The sequence below is a fragment of the Botryllus schlosseri genome, chromosome 5, assembly GCF_051294905.1.
Source record: "Botryllus schlosseri isolate E-star chromosome 5, Bs_hap1, whole genome shotgun sequence".
Classification (NCBI taxonomy): domain Eukaryota; kingdom Metazoa; phylum Chordata; class Ascidiacea; order Stolidobranchia; family Styelidae; genus Botryllus; species Botryllus schlosseri.
This window is the reverse complement of record NC_137240.1, coordinates 5,007,919-5,034,494: the sequence shown is the minus strand read 5'-3', so window position 1 is coordinate 5,034,494 and position 26,576 is coordinate 5,007,919. Positions and strand designations below refer to the sequence as shown.

At 40.9% G+C, this 26,576-nt stretch overlaps 2 protein-coding genes across 2 annotated transcripts in view; one reads left to right on the top strand and one right to left on the bottom strand.

Moving 5' to 3' along the window:
- The window catches only part of LOC145438734 (uncharacterized), a 215,383-nt gene extending 192,575 nt beyond the window's left edge, over positions 1–22,808 (top strand). The window contains exon 2 of the mRNA XM_080316086.1: positions 22,570–22,808. The gene's annotated coding sequence lies outside the window, so the exon portion shown is untranslated. The remainder of the gene's footprint in view (positions 1–22,569) is intronic.
- LOC145438713 (enhancer of filamentation 1-like) lies at positions 13,352–18,799 on the bottom strand. Its single transcript, XM_080316059.1, has one exon. The coding sequence runs from the start codon at positions 18,231–18,233 to the stop codon at positions 15,876–15,878; it is 2,358 nt and encodes a 785-aa protein (XP_080172185.1). The 5' UTR covers positions 18,234–18,799; the 3' UTR covers positions 13,352–15,875.
- Positions 22,809–26,576: the final 3,768 nt, after the last annotated feature.

The window sequence follows — 26,576 nt, the reverse complement described above, 5'->3', positions numbered from 1 at the left end:
AGAGTTGTTTTGCGTAAGCGACTGTAGGATTTCTGGCAATCCAAAAGCTGTCTTCCCGAGCGCAGAAATTATTGAATCTGGTCTTGATCGAAAGCTACTGTTGCACTGATTCCGAAAATATAAATTAAAATAATGATCAGGCACTGATCCACCTAGAATCCGTCATCCAAGTTTGAAATAACGGCATTGTTCGAACAATCGGAGAGTCGCAACGGGTCATTGTTGTGGTCATTGTGTTGCGGTTACCCGATTGTTCTGAACAATGCCGATATTTCAGACTTGGAGGACAGATTCTAGGTGGATCAGTGCCTGTTCATTATTTTAATTTATATTTTCGGAATCGGTGCAACAGTAACTTTCGATCAAGACCAGATTCAATAATTTCTGCGCTCGGGAAGACAGCTTTTGGATTGTCAGAAATCCTACAGTCGCTTACGCAAAACAACTCTCCACTCCAGCCTCGGCGAAGCGGAACGAAGCTGCAAAATCGGTCGTTGCCGTTCCATGTTTAATTTCTATAATTGCACCGTGTCTTGGTTGATCAGAGAGATGCAGACATGACGGCGCCTGCCGTATGACAATACTGTTCTCAAATCCACATTGTCTTCGTCATTATCGGCGTGAAATGGCTTTAAAGTAACATTGCTGTCGTTAAAATACATTCATTATATACGATTTATTCCTGGTATATGTGGATAAATGGGTCAATATCGTATCGATTCAGCAATCCGGCCCGACAAGTACTTAATTTTTCCATATCCGGCTGCCGACTGGAGAAGTTGCCCGCCCCTGTTATAGCAGATACTCGAAAAGCTTCGAGTGGAATAAATTTGGCAACATGAACGTATTGTTTGCTGCAATGTTGAAGTTCTGTACTTCGAAAAGCATATTTAAGTACAAGCGATTTTATTTGGTACCATATCAAATGTTGACGATATTTGGCACTGAATGCGGAGATACCTCTCCGTGTAGCTATAAGTATGATGAAGGTCTTATTTGGTCCGTTTCTGTTTGTGTCACTTACGCTTGGTGCATATATTTTTTAGGATGCTATGTTTTCTACGCCCGCTCACTCATTAGTATATAAATATTTTTATCAATTCAAATCACCACAACAAGAAAACACGCATAGCTTGTCAGTTTCCGCGATGCTTTATTATCCAGTAAACACCTATATGGACTTCTGCTTTCACAATTGTGTGATGCTGGACAAGTTGATATGTCAAAATCGAGTTTGTCGTTTGAAAATTGCAACTTACTACGTAATCTAGCATACATTATTGCAAAGATCCAATTCGAAACTGCCATGTTGGTAGGTACTCCCACACGTAGGTTATACTTGAGCACAGTTTTACAATATAGTCCTACTCGAAGTAGCATCAGCGAGTCAACCCCGTTATTAATCCTATTGAAATCTGGAATTTTTGCCAATATGCGACCGTCCTCGTCGATACCTAGCAGTTCCGGCCTTCAAACATAATAAAATAATTCACGATACGTTGTTGCCAGTGCATATTATATGCTACAATCAAGAGTCAATTTCGATCCCGATCCGCCATTTTGAAAACAGACCGTGTTACTGAGAAATCTTGGCACTTGGGTGTTGCACAGACGCAATTGGGTCACAAATACATTTTGGTCATAAGCGTAACATCTACTCCATGGATATTATACCATGTAGTGTAACAGATACAGAATGTCGTATCGCATAGTCTACTTAGGGGAGCAACATAATGATATATTCACGACTCATTCAATATTTCGGTATTTCTATCCATCAACTTGATAGGTATTATGGTTGCATCGGCATGGATTTATAATACTACATAAGTCTGATACAGTGAAACAAAAGTTTTCCGTAATCTACGAAATACCGATCGATGTGAAATTACTTCCACGTATGATGGGAGTCTGTTATCCGCACTCGGTGTGAGACGTGCGCGTGTTTGATAACAAGATGCAATTAATAGCATTGGTCATCTGAACCTACACCAATTACAAAGTTATAAGAATTATACAAATACAAGGCTCTGGCTTCGGTCTCCACAGTCATTGAAAATCGTCGGCGCTCCTTACTGAAATTTGAAATGACACACGGTAAATTATATGCGGTAAATAAAACACATAATGCAGACGACAGTTGTTTTATAGGCTGCGAGTCGTGTCGCAACCAAGGTTTTTGAAGGCGAAATAAGTAGCAAGTATATAGCCGCGCGAAATTCAAACAGCACTCCATCAAAGAATTCGAACCAATTTCACGCAATTAACGCCGATGGCCGCGTGCCGCCAACATCGGAAAAGGAATGTAATTGGTCAGTGTAATCCTATAACAGCGCTACCGCAACCAGATGCCAAGATATATCCATTTGCTACCGATATCAAATTATAGATATATTTATAACGAGTCTAGAGACCGAGAAGACAGTGTACAAAGGTGGTAGCAAGAATTGAGACAATGAAACCGGCGTATAAAAATTTCATGTCAAGTTAAGTAAGTATTGTTACTAGCCACGGTTTACGATTGATCAAGGCAATGCTATGCACGGATTGCACACTCTGCCGACGTCCACGCGAGATCAATTTACCAGACAATAAAAACAATATAGAATAGTATTTTACGCTGCTTTGTAGAAAGAACTATATATTCTAGGCGGATATTTTCATTTTGACCCTTTTTCCCCACCATCGACCTTAAAACATCCATTGACTTTATCATGGCATCTAAAACAATAAGCATCGTGCTGTGCATGTTCACATCTTGGTGTAGCAATCAACGCGCAGCATATCACGCAGAGCTATGTCACAGTTATTGCTAAGAAATATACAAGAGTATATATTTATATGACTGATATTATTTTTTTATGGTCGCAAACGGAATGTGTATGTTTTCCCATGTACGGCGTCAAAGCGAGTGGTTCTCGAATACTCGACAAGATTTGAAGCGTATTTCTCGAATCGAATGAATCGGATAATACTCGATATTGCCCAGCCAAGTGCCTTGTGTCCGTGTTTTAGTCCCGTCACATAACATTGTGATCTTAGTCCGGATTAATTGGTTTTATGGGCGTTCCGTTATACGTCTCGTTGTGTATTAGGCCGATTTCGTCCAACGGGGAGATTCCAATTCCTATGCTGCAGGGTAAAAGCTATCAGTATAAGTATAGTTTGTTGCCATTGCTATATCAATGCAAGATGCCATAATAAAAATTTCAAAAATTTCGGAAATTCAATGCTCCGTGTTCTCAATCTCAAGAAATCGACGACGCAAAGGGAGATATATGACAGATTTATTCTTGCAGGACGAGTTTAACTGGGTGCGCATGCAGAGAAACTATGGTTCCTGCATTACCATCTACCTTTTCTGGACTGATCTGCAATTCTGTATCATATTTCACATTTTGGGTTATCCCAAATTTCATCGAATGTGCACAAGTAAGCAATAATTTTTTTCAATTTCGGTTTTCTCGTTTATTGTTCAGCTTTCTGTGGCATGAACAAGCGCCATCTTGCCTAATATATAATATTTTTGGGGATATTGTTCTCTGCTCCTTCCAATATCGGCCCATAATATCGGTATCGTCCTCGTGAGTGAGCCGATATATCGGTATCGGTATCGGCCTGTAAAAATCAATATCGGTCGATCTCTAGTACAAGCTGCTTGAATTTAGGCTTGAAAGTGGACCATAAAAGTTGGACATACTTGCACATAGTGTGCCCTCCCACCTTAATTGAATGTCTTCATTTACCATAATTTGCACTTATTTTGTGGCAATTGGACGACGAGGACGCAAATACATTGTTGTTCTTGTTGTTACTTATTCAACAGCAAAAAATTTGCACTCATCGTCTGACGCGCTTTTGCACCACGGTCATTGAATATTGTACACAAAAATGGAGGTAACGATCAATTGCAAAATGGAGTAGAAACAATCAGGTGATGTATGGCGGTTACGGAATAACACGAATTGATACATGCATTGTACTTATGCGCATTAGATTGTGAAGTGACGAATTGGTAAAATTTAGCAGGACATAGACCGCAATTGAACTAGTATAGAGTAGTAGACTTCTAGTTTTTTCATATTTTCAATGTTCGGCCGACACGCAATAGCATGATATCAATTGGTAAATTACAAATGAGCTGCTAGAAATCGGGGATAGAATTGTCATTTCAGAAGGAAAGTGGTTTCGAACACATAGGATACCACATAGTACTTTATAGCATGCCGATGTATTAGGCAGATTTACCGCTGGTCACGACAGTAATCTATAATTCAAAATATTGAATGATGATGAAGATACGTGGTTTGGTGGTGATCATAAATTTCCGAGCGATTTGTAGGTCTGACTCATGTGACTTCGATATTTATAATGTAAAGCCGAAAATTGTATATTTGTATATAAATAAGCAGGAAACCTTGTACATTTGTATCGTGTTTCTGATTATTTTCATATTGGCATGCAGCCAGAGTCTACCCCATCTGGCAATGCAAATGGTAAATTTTGATAGCTCGTAGGTGGCACTACTGCTACACCAGCTCAGAAGGCTTTGCAGCATGCATTGCGTGTCAACTGATGAATTCCGAAATTCTATGTTATTTCACGTTCGAAATACGCTGACGATACATCAATTGCAAAATGCCTGCGATGTGTGCAATTCGGTGGACACATGATCATCAGTAAGCTACCCGACGGTTATATTTTTCCCGCCATTTAATCATTTCAGAAGTCGCACACCAGGATTGGTGTGAACGTCAGGTTGGCGTTCTCGTTCTGTGTATGAATCTCAGAAATTTAGAGGTTCACGTTCGCAAACGAACCTTGGTAGGTTCTGCACTGAACCTTTTTCATATATTACAATTGTTACAATAGTTTTCTCGAATTTAGTGACTCTGTGCTGTGTGCTTGATCCATAATCCCACACAACATCAAGAGCGATATACACTACATTCAGATAGTCAGCGAATGATGCCTCTTCAACCAATCAATGAAGTTGATATCGTTGACTGATGTAAAAAAATCTAGAAGGCCTACGGGGTCAATCTTGACTTCATATGTTTTGTTGTATCATAAAAAAACCAAATCCGTGCGATTGGCGGTTAGCTACTGCTGCATAACTTGTTAATGGGGTAATATCGGTAGCAAGCGTAGAAACCCGTTTTATACTCTATGCTCAATACCAACGTAGCAATACTCAGACGCCGATTACATCGTCTGGTCTGGCCTGGACCGTTAAGGTGAAAGTTTTTATTCCCTTGCAGTTGCAAGTCCTCGTCGAAATTGTTCGCTAAGCGACGCAAGATATTGATTTTATGGTTGATACATTTGGCGACGTTTAAAACGTCAATATGTACTTTAGCATTGGGACATAATGTGGCCCGAGTCGTCGCTAGGTCTCGTTTGCACCGTACATTAATATAGGCTATCACGTCACTGAAATGAAAGGTTGGAATCAGCCCACGCTAGAGACGCTTAACAAGGGCCCAAACTGATTATCTATATATTCTTTTGTTTCCTGTTTTTCCTTTCGCCCTTTTATTTACGTGAAAGTCGATATATATATATCATTAGCAGTATGACGTCACGTGACGTCATGAGGTTTACGTTCGTGTTCACACAGAACCTTTCATAAAGGTTTGCGTTCACACGAACCAGAACCTTTCAGAGGCACTCGCCATCCCTATACACCAGTGGTCGGGAACCTATGGCTCGCGAGTCATAGATGGCTCTTTTCGGTATAAGATATGGCTGTTTCACATATTTTTAATTTTGTACTTAATTTTATAGATATGCAGTAACTTGTTGTAAGTTTTTTTAACGGTCAGAATAATTATTCTCGTAGCAGCATAAACAAGTATTTGAGAGGTCAAGGCAGTGGCGTATCCAGGCTTAAGGGCTCTGACCCTATACAAAATCCTCAAATTTAAGTGGCTGTTGCGCCAGCGACCAATATCCGAACTCGCGAACTCGATGTATCCGTCATTGCGCGCAGCGTAATTTTGGATTTTACCATACGTTGGTTGATCAAGAGAATAGCAGACGTGGGGACGCCTATATGACAATCCAGGTTTCAAATACACATTGTCTTCCTGATCTAAGCCGAGAAATGAACTGCCTTGGAAGCGGCATTCCAATTACAAATCCAAATTACAAACAACACTTCGCTATCCACGTCCAAATTGATAAGTAGCTTATTGCTAGTACTGCCGTTAAAATGTAGGAGTGTAGTGCAACGTTTATGTTACCGCCGAATTGAGATATCGATCAATATTTATTTTCGGAATCAGTTATATTATTAGATTAATATTAGTTATTATAGATTCCGAGCTATTCACGATGAATTGCGCTATCACAGGATGATTAGTAGCCTACGAGTTTTTACAGAGAACATATGGCACCCACAATGAATCCTATATAGTGAGTTTGAATTAGCACTACCATAGCGTCACAAACTTTCAATTGTGACGTAACAATTGATTGACATGTATGCCTCTTAGGGAGTTAAAATCGAAAATATAGGGCTAGCATGGCTCTTCAGACGAAAAAGGTTTCCGAGCACTGCTATAAACAGTACTATGAAAAGAATGCGGCGAATTGAATTTTGATTTCATAATTATTGTCGTTTCTGCATCTGGTAGCATTTCAAATGACCTGGTGATAAAGCCCCATGTTCTTGTTCGATAGCAGGCAAATGTCTGGGGATTTCGAGTAGAGTGGCGTATGCCCAATGCCTATTGCCCAGCCATGAATATATAACTGAAAAATCTCGAAACCAATTTGCCATTTTATCTCGCGGATACTCAATGTACATAAATCGCATCATGGGGGCAGCGTTGACGTGCGGTTGCCCAGTATATTGTTCAAATCCATTTTCTCCTCTAGAGTTATTCCCGTCTCATTTATACCTGGGGTTCACTGAGCCAGTCCCAGGCGTCTCTGGAGGTCAAGACATGCACTCAAATCATACATATAGACCCAATTAATAATCGATATGTTACTGTTGGGTTGGCACGTAATGTTCACATGGTACAATAGTGTATACGAAGCAGGGATCGATATCGAAACAACGTCCTCCTGAAACGCCAATTCTATCTCCAATTTTTATAAGCTCTTTCGTAATTAGGCAATTGGTATCACGCTGTTGTGTTTCGAACAATGCGATGGCACTCTCCAGGGTGAAGCCTCGCGTTATTTCAAGGACTTTCTTCTTTGAACACTCTGTTGACGTACAGCTCATTTTGTGCGCCAGCATTCTACTCAGAGGTGGTCAGTAACGAAGTACTTCTACTTTTTGAAGTACTTGAAGTAGATTTTTTCTACCCACACTACTTTTTAAGTAGTTATGATTTTAGACTACTTCTACTTCTACTTGACAGTTTTCAGTTTTGTAGGCACAAATAAGCGTAAAATACCTACTTACTTACTTACTTGTGAACCACCACTTCTACTTCTACTTGAGTAGAAATTCCGGCGTTACTTCTACTTCTACTTGAGTAGCGACGGTGACTACTTTGACCACCTCTGATTCTACTGCAGTTATGGTCACCTGAAACCCAAGACTTGTGCCATCATGGGTCCGCACTCCGCAACGAATATCACTTTCAGCCTGATTCTTATGTGAAAGATTTGCCCTGCATATTGTATTTGTTGACACATTTCGACACCCGGGAAACTACATCTCCAGTGGAATTGCTAAAATTGGACAACATAATCTGGGTGTCTTGGGATCATGCTTCAGATATTTTGCAAGTCATTCCCTACCGCTTGCTTATTGCAAAATTCACCATGGCATGAATAAGGCACCATCCATACTTGGACAACTAGATAATTCTAGATGTCTAATTTCACGAAAGTAGAGCGATATGCCAGTAATCTAATTCTAATCTTATTTGTGAAATGTTTTCATGCTTTAATTCTAATTCTAATCTAATTTGTGAAATGTTCTTATGCTCTAATTCTAATTCTAATCTAATTAGTGAAATGTTTCTATGCTCTAATGTTAATTCTAATCTAATTCGTATTGTTTTCCTGTAAATGCCGTTTTGTCCTAGGCATTTTGCAGCGAGTTATAAATATCACTATCGCGCAAGGAAATCCGGTGCCAAGCCACCATCGGCTTACTTGCACCATAGTATCCTATTATAGATAACTAACATACGTTTGTTTAGTTATATAGTCCTATATGGTGTGGTCACAGCGAGACTGAACGGCTCACTGCATTTGGGTTACGTCATACTTTCCATTTGACCGAAGGCAACTTTACGTAGGCTTACCATACGTCCTCTTTTAATAGGATTTGTCCTCTTTTTTGACTTTTTTGAAAGTGTCCTCGGAGGACGCCCTTTTGTCCTCTTTTTTGAGATTTTGTCCTCTTTTTTGAAAATTTAGGTCATATTTAGAGCAAAATGCGAGTGATATGCCGTAAATTAGCACAGCAGTGGTATTTTGAGCTCTGAGGGAAAAGATGACCTTTTTTTTTAGTCAACCGGTCACAAAGTGGGAGAAGTTCACCGAATTTTGAGAATTCTTCTCCGGTTTTGCAAGTCTCAAATTTCTGAAAAAGTGTCCTCTTTTTAGATTTCCAAAATATGGTAAGCCCAACTTTACGGCCATTTTTAACCAGCTTGCCGAGCGCTAAATTCAATAAAACGGGTATCAATGGAAAGCTTCTGCTGTACTTATTACGGAAATATAAATTTCATTCTGTTAATGGTCTTGAAACCTCCCAAAATTAGCGTAGGGTTGCCATACGTCCAGAATTTCCCAGAAATGTCTGGATTGTACTGCTCAAACTGCAAATACCTAAATATACCTATAAATGTCTGTAATTTTGGAGGCTTGAAGTAAACTGTAAATAAATCGTAAATCCACATAAACAATATCATTTTTAAGCAGATGTAGGTGAACGTGGTAAATGTGGCACCGGAGACTGTGATATGGCGCCGCCGTCGCTCCGTGCCAGTCGGGACTTAGCACAAAACGCCGTGTATACGCGTTATGATGTATCCCCTCATGCAACGTAGTGATGTGACAATTTATCAGTCATTCACAATTCCACAGCAAATCCAGGCTGCGAAGTCCCGCCGGCGATGAGAAAGTAGGCAAAGAGGTGTAATTTTGATCCTCAAAGCAATAAACGAGGGTTACTTTATGTCCTCATTTTTCAGGATATTGAAAATTTCCTCCGAGTACTCCTAAATGTTACCCTTTCTGGAAATTCGTGGTCCTGTACAGCTTTGGCAGCTAGGCTAATGGACAGGCCCAATTAATAATCGGCATAAACGAAGCGAAATATGTAATGCGGACGTTCGAGCGGGTCATTCCGGAGTCGAGTCGGAATGACGACATTTTTTGGGTCAAAACAGCAAGATTTCCAGTTAAAAAGTTAAAATTAGTTGGTTTCAATTCCTGTAATTTAACTTTTATGATTTGAAAAAAGTGTTCCCCTTTCCCGATTCACCAACATGAACCCGAAATACGGGTTTCCCAAATTAGGTGTCGCGACCTTAATGGGGTCGTTGCCTATTCTGTGGCGTCGTGGATACCGATGACGACAATGACTATTACAAGGATGTCAATTAAGCAGATGCTACCGGCGGCTCATTTCTGAATGTTTTAGTTCATTTTAGAAAATAAAAGAAAAAACGACTTGTGAGGAATTCAAGCCCGGCAGACAAGTTGTCAGATCAGTCTAAGCGTAGGCTAATATTAAAGTGCCACCTACAATAACGCAAGATCGGTGTCTGGCGATAAAGAATAAAGTGTCGTGACCATAGAAACCGTAGGACCTCTCCCTCCGGGAAAATTTCAAGTGAACGGTAATCATATGTGTTAACTAATAGATAGACAGGACACAAGCGTAAGGCAGGGTATCCCTGGCGTAAGGTATGGCTCGTTCGAATAAAGATCGTTATCTGTATTTCGCGTCACGCAGAATTTCACGCTGCTACACTTAACTACTTCGATTGAATACAGATTGAAATCGGTCCAACAGACCGAAGTAAGTTGCTATAGTCTTGATCGAGGTTCTTAATCCAAGGACTGACGTGGAAGAGTTCATAATTGCATAATCGCTATTACTGCACACATACAGTCGCCAGCTCTCCCTACAGGCCGGGAGTAAGTTTTGGCGAAATTACTGACCAGTTTTTAGTAATCAGCACGCCAAATTGAGAGGTCTAGTCGTGGGACATTATCAAGCCGAAATTTGGAGTCGCGACTAGAAAACGATTGGGAACCCCTGCCCTAAATAAACCGGCTTTCACTATACACAACTTACAACTAGTTAATTTTCACACTTGCTTCAGTTGATCGGAGCATTCATTAATGTAATGCTTAATCTACATACCACATTCTATACCCCATAAGATCCTCCATATAAATGGAATGTGGCAGTGCTGCATTACCTTGGGTTGACTTGAGGGAGGGCCCACGGAGATTTCGTATCACCTTACTTGAGAATTACGGACTCGTCGTGACTATTATTAATTGGCGCTGACCATAGGTATCGAGCCGGAAATGTTGATAATGTAATTATCACCTCACAATTTCTTCGCACCCAACCGCCGCCACGGCAGTAATATGTGGGCGCCAACATCTTAAGCGTCCTTCATTCACACCACTAAATCACGCCATATCGGGCGCCGACGAACTAAAGCATGAAACCTAGTAGGCTGACATCCAAGCCTTTCCGGTGTTATAATTGGCTGCTTTATTTCAGTCGTCACAATTTGCCACCGAGCCGTTAGCAACTGGCAGAGTGATTGAGAACATTTAAATGGGTTGGGTAAGTACAGATTTTCGAGCCGAATATCATGAAATCGCCAAAACCCTTAGCAAATGCTAAAGGGGTGCTCAGGCTTTTTGGCCAAAGGGCCACATCCGGTTTTTCGAAAATATTGCGAGTGCCGCTTGAATGTTCATGGCCTTTGTAAGTCGTCCGATCTCAGCGAGCCGGATCGGATGAACACAACACTTATCTTGCTACGCACCGAGATTGTTGATATTTATATCATGAAAAATCAGTATATTGTGTAATACTTACACGATCTAGTCACCCGGACCACGGATATATCTCAAAGTAAACAAATGAATTAGGTCAATGTTGTTGCTTCTGGCATATATCGCGGTGTTCAGATTGCAAGGACAGCAGTATCCGGCGCCTGGACGGACATATCAGAATCGAACATTTCGGTCCACATGCGTGCACCATTTTTGGCCAAGGTTGCACACAATGCACAGCCTACATTCCTTCTGAGAGCACACTCGCGAAGTCATATGTTGACCGACATTTTATATATCTTGATGAGATTACTGGCGCATCTGCATCAGTGTTGGGATCAAGTCACTACCTTCGAGTCACAAGTCATTTCGAGTCATTGCACATTTTGACTCGAGTCAAGTCAAGTCAATCGATTTTCGAAGGTGACTCGAGTCAAGTCAAGTCAGTCGATTTTTGGAGGTGACTCGAGTCAAGTCGAGTCAAGTAAAGTCAAGTCACGAGTCAAGTCATAATTCAAGTCAAATTGTCTTTTCGAGGTATGAGGCGTGATTATACGTCATTGGACTTTGCTAGCTGTTTGTAATACAGATTGAGTGGTCTTTGATTTTGAACCGATGAAGGGATATAGAGTTAAATATACACGCGATTAAGGCGCTGTATCGCTCACATATAAGTAGAACTAATAATACTACGTAAGTAATTGCACAGCCTCAGTTTATAGTTACCAGCCAAAATAGATAATATAGAGAAACGAATTGATAAGATGCAATATATTACCCTTTTGCAAATTGATATGATACAATTCAAGCCTGCTCCAATGGTTGATGACTATATAAACTATTTTCGAATTCAATTTCAATGGAACAAGATGGTTTGGTTAAGTTAAGAACACAGAACAAAAATAGACATTTTGCAATTAAATTACTTAACTATACTATAGTTTACGACAACCTAGGCTGTATAAGCTTCGATAACTTCGCTTGCGACCAATATATTTGCGAGAAAACAATGGAGGCTCCGTAAAACGCACGATCATTGAATAACTGGTCGCTCTCACGGGTTACACCAGCGTTGCGCGAACAATCCGAACATATGCAAGATACAGTGATTTTTATCGACACTGATTACTTGATGACTTGAAATTGACTCGTGAATTTTGCTCCGAGTCACGAGTCAATACACATTTCTGATACGCCGAGTCAAGTCAAGTCAAGTCATTTTAGCAATGTGACTCGAGTCAAGTCAAGTCATACGAAAAAGTGACTCGAGTCTGACTCGAGTCAAGTCATGACTCGAGTCATCCCAACACTGATCTGCATACCACTAGAAAGTATAGCCGAGCCGAGCGAGATAGTGTAATGGTTATGCGTCCGGCTTCTCGAGCGGTAGGTCGTGGGTTCGATCCCCGGTCGGGTCATACCAAAGACTCGAAAATTGGTATCCGCAGCTATCCTGCTAGGCGCTCAGCAATCACGGATAGCATGGAGGAGAAAAAAACCGGGGGCGCAGACTAGACGACCTCATGGGGCCGTATCACAACTCCGTCGTCAAAGCATCTCGATGGTGCAGGCGAAAAAGAATATCATCTCTCTCTATATATATATCGGCGGTCTTAAACTAAAACCAGCAATATTCCGTCTCATGATTACGAATACAGTCGACTCATTTCAGTAAATCAGGATATTTTTATATCATTATTTTGTGGGAGGGTTACTAAAAGCAAGAGATGCACAATGCACAATTGCACAGGCGGGAAATCACGCCAGGCGCGATAAACAATTCCAACTGCCATGAACCCTTTCGCCTCTACGTCAATGCGTCTTACTCTCTAATACCATTTCAAATTTCGCGGTCATGGTAATCATATTGCTGGTTGACCATGCAAGTTCAAAATACATTAGGTGGGTGAATTTTTTTTTATAGTATAGCTTTTTTTAAATTACCGGGCGGTTAAGCGGCTGACCACCCCTGCCACCGCAACAACAAAAATACCGAATCATACACCGGGTATTTTATTATATATCAACAGTTGCTACCTCAAGTCATAATGGTCAACGAGACAATCTTGGCGATTGTCTAACACAGCCATTGGATAGCCTAATTTGTAATACCCATACTTTTCTCTGAGACCAGGCTTCAAGCCAGCCTACGCGGGCTCAGGAAGCAACCAGCTGAAATCCGAAATTTTGATCCTGACATATAGCACACACTAATCACCAGCCCACCTAATACTACGCATTAGTATTGTAGATACTGCAACCTGGATCTATACCAAACACGTAGCCTAAATCCCAATGCCAGAATAATACCTGCCCAAAATTCACATACCGGTACAAACAATCAGATCACTACGTTTTTTCTTTCGCTATTTATCAAGTTCATAACGCACTTCTTCGCACACATCAAGTCAAACAGTACCATCATCAACAAGACGTTGAAACTTCAATTAAAGCGAAATCGAGGAAAAATCACACAGATCTATAAATTTATAAAAAAGTAGTCCAGTATACTAGTTAAAAGAAGCATCGCTATCGATTGTTACCGGCTGAACACGAAATCGGTACACTCAGGGTACAGTTTATCTAGAACAGAAAAGCACGCGGTCTCATCAAAGAAATAAATAAGAAGGAAATGCAAAAATATAGCTGCATGAAAACATGTTCATTGTTTAAAACGCCATGATTACAATGATTCAACGGACCAGATTAAAAAGATCACGCGATATCTTGCATGCAATGAGCTGAAAATGCAGACACATGATACGCAACTGTCTATTCTTGCGTTTGCTTATTCCAAGCAGCAGCGGCTACTAAGTACCAACACGAGCAGCAGTGCCTAGAAAGAGGCGGCCACGTCAAACAGCGGAAGTATTGTACAGGGATTACGGAAGCCAATCAATCACCCCGACTGCGCATCACGAATTTAAATCAATTTACGTTTCCTGAATAGTTTCCTGAATCATGGTTGGGTTTGCTGGAATGTATCAGAAATTATATCGCAGTTAATTACCTATTGGACGGAGACGCCGACGCTACTGTAAACATCTCTGCAGAACATTTATATGCACTTAATTATTGAATAAAATCGCAGCTAATTACCCTTTGAATGGAGACGACCATGCTAACATAAATATGCCTGGAAAACATTGCCCATATGACATTTATATGTACGTAATTAACGAATAAAATCATCGAATTGGGTCGTGAAACGCCCTACATATCACATCTCCCGACGCCAGCGTTTAACAGCAGCTATACTTGCGAAATCGCGTGCTGCGAACAATCCACCATGCACAATGCAGATGCGAATTTGGATAATTGAGGATTGAACATGAACAGCCTGGATTGTCTGTGAACCATAGCACGAAATACATGGAATAAAACATGAGTTGCTTGATACAGTAAACTGAGTACTTTGAGCAGTTGGACGATAGGAAACGACTTAACTGCAATGCACCAATGTACTGTACACAATACATTCGAATATAAAGCGTGTCGTGCAGCTGGTTAGGATTCACATATTTCTAAAGTTCTACAGACAGCGAGAATGCGACCTTTCAATGGAATTCCATGCATGGTTGGCACTCGCTGGGACCAATTGCGGTGAGGGAACTAGTCGTGAGAAACTAGCTTCGCCGAGCGCTTCAAGTAGAATGCGTGGAACAGGAAATATGAATAAAGATATTTCCTATGGAATGTTTTCCAAATTAAGCTGCTGTTGTTGCGACGAGACGGTCGGAATGGTTCGTTATTTGCGATGCTTCATAACACACACCAGCATGGTGTCTAGTTAGCAACTACAAACTAGAAGTTTATCAGTACAACATCCGGATACAATCCAAAACATCATGCTTCAAGATTATAAAGCTTAGAATCCATATTCATTATCCACGTTCCATTAAGTAAGTCTACACAAAAAATAAAGAGGTGCTATATCTGCACGACAATTCTCAAACCTTGGCCGATATAAAACCATGACACATTTCACAATGGTCAACTAGATATTGAGCGTATTAAGGCGTGCGGCGGTCCATGGATAAAATTAAGGGCAGGAAACAGCAATGCGGACAAACCATACAAACATTTAAAAATTTCAGAAAATACTCATCAATCACACCTCATAGTGTTCACGTAAAAACACAGCATGCACAAAGACGTGCACAACGTCTGAAACAGACACGGTCGACGATATATTCATTCTAAGACAGGGGTTCAGAAACTGGCGCCCCGGACTAGTTTTAAGGGATCAGTGAAAGGCCAATGTTGAAACTACAGCTATAAAACTACATTGTGTTGTACTTATAAGACTTATCCTTATTTTTGAGTTAATCGACTGGTGTGAAGGGCTTGGATGAATGGTTTATCTCTCACCGAGTAGTCAATGATGTGCCATTGGCAAAGTGATGACTTTAATTTTGAGTCGTGAACTTCCAAATTTTCACTCAGAATATTGTGTCAGCACATTAAACAACTGAATAATATATTCATATTGCAATAAACCAGAATATTTTCGGCTGACACTCATCAGGGTTAATCATCAGCAACTAGTAGCGAATTGAAAAGAACTTTTCAATAATTATATTATTCCGTTGAATATCTGTAGATTACAGCACCCCCGAAGCGTGTCAGCCGAATATATTCGGTTTTATTCCAATATGAACATATTATTCTATTGTGGATTGAAGTTCTGTAGGCTACCTCCAAGAGCCTCTTCAAGCACCATAAATTTATATATGTTAGGGCACCCACATAGGGGTCAACGCTTATAAAAGTTTAAGAACCCCGTTCAAAATCCAAAACATCCAATCATAACGCAAGCTGCCTTGTAGCAGGCCTACTCTTCCACGTCGGAACGCACTGATCTCAAGTCCGCCTCACCTGAACTTACACTGCGAGAGAATCACCCGAAACTGATGAGCCGCAGACGTGATGTCCGTCACCCTATCTATCATCTCCTGCATCGACTTCTCAGACGGCCATTGCAGTGCCGCATTCTTCGTGGCGGCCACCGTTCGTTTCAATGATGTACACAACTGCGCGCAGTGGCCCTTGATCATCTCCCTCATTTCCGCGTGCTGCAATCGCCGATACAGTATATCTCCGAAAAACACGAGTTCGTGCGCGCACAGTATCACTCTCTTGCTCAAAGACACGAAGGTTTTGGGCGGTTCACTTTCATCTACCGACTTGTAAAATAGTTTGACGGCTGCAACAAGTCTATCCACCATAATCGGTACATCGTCGACCATATCTTGCGTCGTAAACTGAATTGAATCGTCATCAACGGCAGGCGTTAATATCAACGGCACGCCGTGTTGTCGATTACTCAACTCCAAAACTTTCAACACGTCTTTATGCCTGGACTTGACTTGCGAAGACACATTTTTCATGACAGCGGCAGCTTTAGTCGCGATTTCTGGATTGTTCTGCTCTTCGAGAGCGACGTAATCGTAATCATCGAGACCCGGGTCTTCGTTTTGACGTGGCGTCGATACCCTACCGGTCTCATCGTGCCCTTGCAAAGGCACAGCAGGCAGAGGTCTCGCTTGTACCATTTCCAAGACCCGCCTCTTTCTTTCAACATCGGGACGCGGGTACGTGTCTGATTTTTTGAAGAGATACTGCGAGTGCGTGTGTATAAAAGCGGCCATTTGTCTCGAATCGTCAGATACTGCGCGTGACGTCATCACAAAACTGTCGATATCGTCTGGAATCCCGTTGTCCGCCTCTTCCGAAACTAACTTTCCCAGACTCCAACACGCCTCATTTAAAGCATCGTTGGCGCGTTGCAGCATTAAATGATCCTCCTCTAAAGGCTGCAGCAGTTTGTGCATGCCCGTGATGATATTCCGCGGCAGCGAAGTAGTCAAGCCCCGTTCGTACGACGCGAATGCGTTAGCCATAGCGCCGCGCGCGAATTCCAAAAAACCCACCACGTTTTTCAGCACCGTTTCGAAAACCTCTTTTATGACCCCGATTTTGCCCGAAACATTCTCTTTACGGCGCCAGTCCTCGTGGACGTGCGTCAGTAACGCGGACACACTGTCTTCCAAAGACTGCTTCAGTTTTATGAGATTATCTAACGCTGAAGACAGCTCTAAATTTAACTCAGTGTAGTTAGCGTTAGCGGCGATGATACTAAAAGCAGACTCGTTCGATGATCGTGATTTCGGGGTCTGTTTACCATCGCTTGGGTCAACAAGGGATAGCCTCTTGATGACAGAGTCTAAAGACTCCATTTCGCTTTGGTTCAAACTGGGCACCGGCCTGTCTCGAGTGACTTGGGGCGGCACATCGTACACATAATCCTCAGACTCCTGCTTGCGCCACACTTTTTTAGACCCGGGCAGGAATCTCGGTAAAGAATTAGTCCCATTCGAGGTCAAACTACTATTATGACTCCCTAACCCGCGATTCGAAGACGGAGTGTCGTAGATCGCGTCGGGCGAATGCGGCTCGAGCGCGCTAGAATTTTTAGGAGTTTGAGACAACGCAGGAAACACGGGGATAGTTCCTGGGTGACGCACCGATGGTACATCATATTCCTCTTCATCTTTCTCCAACATCGCACTCACATCAAGAGGTTGAGCCATTTTGTTCGACAAAGGCACGTCATATAATTCTTCCGGGTCGCCAGGACGTGCAGCAAAACTACGATCGGTCGGAACATCATAAATTTCGTTTGGATCCTGTTCACCGCTAGTACCGCTAATCGGACTTAACAAATTGGACGGGATATCATACACTTCCTGTTCTATTTTCACCGTGCGATGAGGCGATGATGTAAATATATTATCATTACTGGAAGCGTGCAAAGGAGGTGGCGGTACATCGTACAATTCTTCAGGATTATGATCCAGAGCCGAATGTGACCCAAAAGAGCGTGACACTGGGACATCGTACACTTCATTGGGGTCTGTACCTGGTACATTAAGGTACTGATGTGTTGGTATGTCATACTCTTCATCATCATCTTGCCTGAAAGTTGGTGCAACCGCGGATTGCATTGATGTGTTTGGAGACACAATGCCTGATACGATCGGAATAACACGCAGTCGATTACCAGGCGCAATGCCCTGTCGTCCGTTTAAGGAACACAGCCACCATCCTTCGAGGCCGCCTGTATTTTGTTCGATAACATTTACGATGTCGCCTTTGTGGAATTCGAGCTCATCGGCGGTCTCGGCGATATTGTCAAAAACAGCTTTAGCATGAAGTACCTCCGACGACATGACGAATGCTTGTGTCGATGCGTTTCAAAGTCGAACGTTGATTCACGTCTGATTTACATTTTAGCTACGTCGTCTGATAATAAGAGTTGTCTCTCATCAATGAAAGTATGACAAATCAGAGGTAATGCGATTCAGACATTTAAGCTGCTATAAAAGCATGGCTGTGCTACGTTGCGCAAAGATGATTGCTACTAGAAATTCGCAAAATAAGTGTATCAATTTAAAGTCAAAAAACAACAAAACATGGATATATATATTTTTTGAAATCTTGCACTGTTCAAAATTCAACTACCTACGTATAAACTAAGTAACCCAATAATAGCGGGATCCCCTTCAAATTAAAATGATAAACTGGAATTGCATTAATGCAAATGCTATGTTATAAAGCAGGGGGACTCAACAGGCGGATCGCGGTTCAAAATGGACCTTATCTGTCTCAATGTCCACTTGATATCTTGATAAAATCAAACACATTCATTTGCAAAAACAAAGTGTCGAAAAATGCCAATTCTCCTACTAGCGGTGACTAACAGGACAATAAATAGGGCCTACAAATCGCTTTTGGTAATACCACTCAACGGATTTTGTGTATAGTTATACCATATTACATACGCACGACTGTAAATTATTTCGTGAGAATTAAGAAAGACTTGAGCAACTTTGAAACTTCTGTAACTGGAGCTGTGCTAAGAATAGTTGTAGTAGCCCTAGCCCAGATACATAGCATACATCTTGTCACAATAAACTCAGAATTAGGGCGTCATCATGATGGCATAAAGCCTCTCAGTTTCAGATATATACTAAACTTATGAAAATCTTTGACATGAAGTCAAAACGTGTGCCATATAGGCCACAGAAATACTACCATAGTTTGTACAAAGAAATCACATTATAAACAACCAATCATAAACGGAGACTGCCAACATGACATCCTAAAACTCTGACACCAGCTCGGACTTTTGGAATTGTACAAAATGAGCCATTATCACAATATGAGCTGATACAATAGCATAAAAGACAGACTATCCGTAATGCATCTATGAAGAATTCGTGATTTGCTACCAAATATATACCTCTAATTGATCAGGTGCCTGTAACATATTTTGATACAAACATCTTTCACCATTATTTGAATATCCCATATTATCTATCAGACAGCGGCAGACTGAACTTGATCAAAACGAAATGCTTGCAATTACTCCTGTTCTAATCTCAACTAAATTTATGAACTAAATTTAGCTGGCAAAGTTCATGAGAATGCAAGCAATATAAGCAAGAGCAAGCATTTTGAAAGAAAACAAATCAAAACACTCAAGTTACTGCAAGTGTGTCATACACATTCAATATTACCAATTTAATGTATTTCACTTCCTGTCCTTCAACGACTGCAATTTCATAGGCCGTGCGGGTGTGCAATAAGCTCAAAAGTCAGCACAAGAAAACAACTGTTTAACACATTGCTACCCTATACTTCAAGGCGAGAATCGCAAGCCGGCATTGTGGTGGTCGCCAACACGTGGTACAATACACAATAAAGCATGTAAGTAAGGTCATTCAGGAAGTAATTTGTCGTCGCTAACAGCCTAATTAGGTAATGTACTGTGGCGTAGTGCTATCTGCAACTCAACTTGTGTTCATCAATACAGTACCGTATACGTACTACGTACGGCATCATTGAGACTATACTATTGTAAATAAGCTCAACACCAATGGATAAACTATACACCAGTGACATTGCATGTCTTTTTGATACTTCCATAGTTACAATATCCTTTCAATCGATTGCTAACCCCTGCGATAACCGACAAAACAGGAAATGAATGCCGAAATTTTGGGAGCATTTAGGTAACGGCGACGGCAAAATAACGAGTAAAATGTCCACAGCTTAAAGCGCGATCGTGGACTAATCGCAGTAAGTTGCCTGTAAAACTCGTCTCCGTTCACGAAACCCAACTAATTTGCGACATTTGCCGGTATTGAAAATCGATATCGTGAAGTTCATACAATATCCATTCCGTAGAATTTATTAGGAACATAAAACGTAAACACGACATCAAGCGGCTGGAGGCGGTAACAAAAAGTGGAGAGAGAGAGGGAGAGAATATATTCAGTACCAAAGATCATCATCATCATCATTGGTTTATTAGCAATTTTATCAGTTCAATACACCACAAAAAATACGATACAATGAAAAGACAGAAAGATGTCGAAGCGACAAGGAGTAGTCTATGGAATCTGACACCCACCTTGGCCTAGCTAGGCGATGTAAAGAGGAGGCATGCACACTGAATGAAAGTAAAGAAGATAGTATAGAAAAAGAAGGCGACAAGAAATAGGGCGGCATGTCATGGGAAGCGAGATCGATAGGTCAGTCGTGGTCCGGTAATCTTGAGGATGGTAATTGCTTGTATTTCGACTTGAATGTGGACATGCTCGTCGACTGTCGGATGGCCGGCGGGATACTGTTCCACACATCAGGTCCGGCATATTTGATAGAGCGATGATCTTTTCGGTCGATCATATGATATTTGGACGACGTGGACGCGCGTGTGTTGTACTTGTGCGCTTTTGATTCCGAGGTAAAGATATGCATTCAGATCAGGCAGGGGATATCCAACGTGCGGTTTGCGCGCCAAATGCTGCCCAGGGCCCCTATGTCAATAATCCTCGCCTCGGCGGATCTATTGCAACAACATACCATCGGAGAATTTGTCGTCTTTTTCAAGAAAAGTGAATGGTCCTCCGTGGACGATCAAAAACCTCAAGCCCTCTGTTTTCGCATTTCGATTCAGTTGCTTATATTATACTTCGGCTTTTAGGAAATGCTATCGAATCTTTACATTGCTGACGTTGTATATATTTCCATCAGGGAGTTCTATATATCCATGATTTCCATAAATTATAGCTGCCATTAAAGATGCTGACTTACTGGTTTGAAAAGGTTTTCCAACAAATTACCACGGTTGTAACCAAGTAACAAGGTTCCGAGTCACAAGTCAATCTCACTTTTATAGTTTTTACTTAATGATATCATTGTTTTGACTCGAGTCAAGTCGAGTCATTTTCAATTCACCGCCGAGTCAAGTCCGAGTCCAAGTCAGCTAGGGTTACCATATTTTGGAATCGGGAAAGCAAGACAATTTTTCAAAAAATTTCAGACTTAGAATTGTGGAGTAAAATTCAGAAAAAATGGTAAATTTCTCCCGACTTTGTGGTTGGTTGACTAAAAAAAGTCGTCAGTTCGTCCTAAGTTAGGACTCCTAACCACGAATTTCCTATTTAGCGTCATTTGTGCCCATTTTCACTCAAAATCTGTCCACTGTCTTAGCTCGGTGAAATTGGTTTACGTCACACATTTCATTTGACTAAAGGCAATTTGACAGTATTTTTGACCGGCATGCAGAGCGCAAAATTTGATAAAACTGGTATCAGACGAATAGCTATCGCGGCACTGATTGCGAAAATATAAATTTTATTCTGCTCGTGGCCCTGGAACCCCCCAAAATCAGCATCGAATGTTGCATTGTAACGGAGTTTGGTATTGTGAGGCAGCCATGCCGCCTGAGCAGCTCAGGAGCAAGTGTGCACGAGAGTGAGAGTGTGAATGCTCAGTCGGTTGCGCAACAATAGCCAATATGCTTGCAGTTTGCTCTGCTCATCACCTGCTCCCAGACGGCATGGTTGCGTCACAATTCCAAACTCCGTTACAATTCAACATTCGAGGCTGATTTGATGGGCTCCAGGACCACGAGCAGAATAAAATTTATATTTTCGCAATCAGTGCCGCGACAGCTATCGATTGATACCCGTTTTTATCAAATTTTGCGCTCTGTAAGCCGGTCAATAATTACTGTCAAATTGCATTAAGTCAAATGGAAAGTGTGACGTAGACCAATTTCACTGGGCCGTGAGATTTGCATTCTGTCCACACATACAGGACACTATGGTTTAAAACTGACAATATATTGATGAAGAACCGAACGAAACGTGATACCGTTGGCTATGTATGTTCTCTTTTTATACACGAATCAGAATCCTGAGTACCCAAGGCAAAATCGAAAGTGTAACGCCATGAATGGAGAAAGAAAAACTATTGAAAAATACATGCAATTTTGCGGCGTGCGCGATACGTGTTACGGAAGCCCTGCGAGAAGTCCTTATTGAACCAATGGATTCAGGCGTTGTAAGTGAAATTAATTTATGCCATCAACCTATCCCGGGTTTCAGATTATGTGCTATCATCATATTTATCACTATGATATTTATTCAAGTGTTTTCCACACAGAACACTAGGATTTATAATACGTTATGATTCATGTGATAGATCTTATTTTAGTCATCAGCAGGCCGTGTTATTTTTGGCATATGCCAAAACTGCCAAAAATAGCTTATTTTTGGCATTTTTCAATTTTTATTTTTGGCAGTTTTGGCATCGACCTCTAAATAGATATTTGCAGACTCGAATTAGTCATAAAAACGCTTTATTTGGGTCAGTTTATCAAAAGAGACCAAAAAATGTGCTGCATCCACTTATAATCAGTACCAACAAACAATAATAATAAGAAAAAACCTAGCGATTACTTAGGTTAATAATATCAAACGAAACCACAAAATGTGCAGTGTCCATTCGGAATCGGTGAGAATGAGAAGCCTAACAAACGCGCTCAACACCTGATTGTTACAGCTTTTGAATAGACTTGAATTGTTTGCACTGTAACAGTGCTTCCAAACTCAGCTCAGCAAAGTTTCTCCTGAATTAATTTTTCGCCCACCGAATCTGGGAAATATCGGCTTCAACAGTAGCCGTTGAGGGAAAGAATGTTGCCAGTCCTCCACAAAAGGTTTTCAGAGCTTAAAAATTTCGGAGGGCACTAGGGCAGAACCGGCTTCCAAGCATCATGAAAAGAGATCACTTCGCCAATGCCATCGATCTCATCGCGGAAAGAATTTTCTTCCCGATACTTTTCCAGGAGTTCCCTGTGTTGTCTCTCAACACATTCTATTTTGTAGCCCGACCATCCCATCTCCATCAGTCTACCGATATATTTTAGGAGGACTTTTGTCACGTCAGATGGCTTCAATATTACCAACTCACATGGAAGAGTCCTGGGAAGTTTAGCTTGTTTAAGAACATTAACGCAACAAGACTGTCTGGCAACGAGACTGCAGCTCAGAAATAGCCGGACTGTTTGTTGTGTCACAATGTTCAACTCGATCACAATGCAAAAATCGTGGTTGAATTTGAGGGTTCCAGATCCATGAGCAGAATACAATTTATATTTTAGTAATCAGTACAGCGGCAGCTTTCCATTGATACCCGTTTTATCAAATTTAGCGCTCGGCAAGCTGGTCAAAAATGGCCGTAAAATTGCCTTTGGACAAATGGAAAGTATGACGTAAACCGAATGCAGTCAGCCGTTCAATCTCGCTGTGCCCACACCATTTAGGACACCATGCTTTCTCCCCTAATGGGTCGGCTGGACCCATAGAGTAGGAAACCTGCCCTTCACACACGCTCTTCTCGCTTGTAATGCGGTCCTGTTAACACAACACCATGAACGAAATACACTATTGGCAGGCCGTGTTATTTTTGGCATATGCCAGAAATTGGTTATTTTTGGCATCTTCAAATTTTTATTTTTGACAGTTTTGGCATCTGGCTCCTGAAATGTCAAAAATAAGACGGTCTGGTCATCAGGCTCTTTTAGTACTGCTATTTTTAGTCTGACCTCAATAAAAATTTCATATAATTTACACCGAATCAACATCAGCGTATGCTGGTAACCATAACTAAATTTATTACAGGAATCGATCGAATGAAAAGATGTAAGACTACAAAGTCATTTTTACACGATATATGATTCGACTATTTTACACATCGTATCTCATCGTTTATGAATTTGATAACATAACAGAAGAATAGTAACACGATGGCTTCATGGAATGATTTTACAAGCGGAAACCGGAGAATCAAATCAGTAAACATATTTTGTCATGCATCAAATAGCAGAAGATTATTGATGCTTGGTTGGTCTGTCTTTGTGAACGTCTGGACATTTTGCGATATTAATCAGAAGGCATAATTATGTCAACAAGAGGGGAGACCTTCGATTCCATGCTATAACAGGCAACTGAAACTGTTTCATTTATATTTGTTAGGAAACCGTTCTCCCGACTATTAGGGTGAGAAGTCGAGGGAGAATAATGCTATTGTGTCATTTGAATGGTTTTCCTTCACTATATGGAAATAAATTCGTGGAATTTTAACCGGACATATGGTGCAAACGTTTCGTTCCCGTTCGCGTTCAGGATGCAAACCTCGATGTTGTAGAGGTTCAAGTTAGCAAACGAACCTTGAGAGGTTCTACTTTGCGAACATATCTGTGAAAGACAGGAATTTTACTGTAATCTAAAAATCATTAAACCTTGAATTCATCGAATTTCAATTATCGATCATCCGAATTCAGTAAGAGCTTTTCACGAACCATGGCCATGCACGAACACAAAAGACGAAACTAACATGAATCTGGCATAGTTGAAAAGTTTATTGACTCTCGATTATTTTCGTCGAAATATAGTATATATGGTATAATGCCTCAGTCAGCGCTACGTGCTTGGTCCGTAAACGGGCTAGAGCTAAATCATCAGGAGTTTATACAGTACCACGCAGTGGCAGAGTTACAGTCGCTCCGGAGGAAACAGACGAAATTTAGATCTCGCGGTGAAAAATTCATCCTGGTCTCGGAAGACTCTCTAGGTATATAGCCCAACAATACTAGCTGTGAATGCGGGTCGGGTCTTTGTGGGACGAGAACTAACCGGATATATATTGGAATTCAATCAAAAAGTTGTCATAAGTACTTTATAGGTTCTACTACTACAACTACTACTTGTACACAAAATGAACTGTGAAGCAACAGCGTTAAAAGAGCAGACCCACTACAATATTGTAACTTCTGCTGTCTCCTCCCGATGCCAGTTCAGAAATGCGAGGTACAGCTTGTAAATTGTCATTGTACTGTTCGATTGAAACGCAACAGCGTGATACCACTTGCTTAATTACAAATGAACTTGTAAATATTGAAGACACAATTGAAATTTCACACGGCGTACCACCATAACAGCAACAATGCTATTGATCAGGCCTATAATTACTTGCGACCAATGATGGCCAAGATAGACGTCACAAATTATATGTACGAGTTGAGTTTGAGCTTGGTTTCAACTCGAACAAGAACCTTAAAGCTTATACAGTTCCACGTGTCCCGTCAATAACACACTTGTGACCTCTTGTTACATTTATTGAACAATCAACACTATGGAACGACAAAGATACAGTAATGACGGACTATCCGTTCTCAGAATGACACAATGTATAAATGAAAAAAACATGAATAACTGCACGTGATTCTCGTTGTTGTTGTTGATTAAAAGAAAGATTCGGCGCTTATCGCCTTTTGTGCCACGGTCACTGAAACGGGATTCTCGTAATTTGGTCTCGGCGGTTTTCTGACATGGTTGCTGATTATTATATGTACATTGTACATCTCAACATGACGAGACATATTTTTTCACATTCGGGAAAGATATATATATATAGGGTTGACCTCGTCGAAAATATGTTCGTTCGGATTTATTCAGTACCTGCCTGGTTTGGTTGCTGCCTTGGTTGCGGCCATCCTGCGTCGATATTTTCATCCTTTCCATAAATCGAAATTCAAGTGATTCGATATGTGGTATCTGCGATATGTCAACAGTGTGAACATAATGCTATATAGCCATTTGTCGAGAGTTATTCATATATGCAGATATGTTTACATCATGTTGCAATATCGGATGTCCGATCCTATCCCAATCCATCCGAAGTCTGTATCCGAGTATTCCGAGTGCTTTCCAAAATGTAGACATATGGCATTGAGTTCAATTTTTGCACCAACATATCATATTTGAGTTGTTCGCTTTTTGATTTATCGGAAAAGGGAAGATTATGGTCTTTCTTGCCATTTTAGCAGAGTAATTTGCCAGAATAGTTGTTTCATCTGCCGCCCATAGATCATAGTTATAGACATATATCGTGTATAGATTTCTGTCTCTTCTAACCAACGGGCAAACAGTGCTCTTGCATTATATTGTGCAGAATTATCAACTTTGGCATTCCATTTAGTAACACGCGCAATATGCAACACAATCACCTTATTATGTTTTCAAGGAAAAGTTGGACCTTCCAAGACACGTCAAACCTAGTTCAAGTAGAAGTAGAAATTGGAGGTATGAAAGTATTCAAGTATAAGTAGTTTCAAATTGTAGATTTGGTTGTAGGGTGGGGATATTTTCAAGATTTTC

Coding starts and splice junctions, on each gene's coding strand:
- LOC145438713 (XM_080316059.1), bottom strand. CDS start 18,233: ATGTCGTCGGAGGTACTTCATGCTAAAGCTGTTTTTGACAATATCGCC.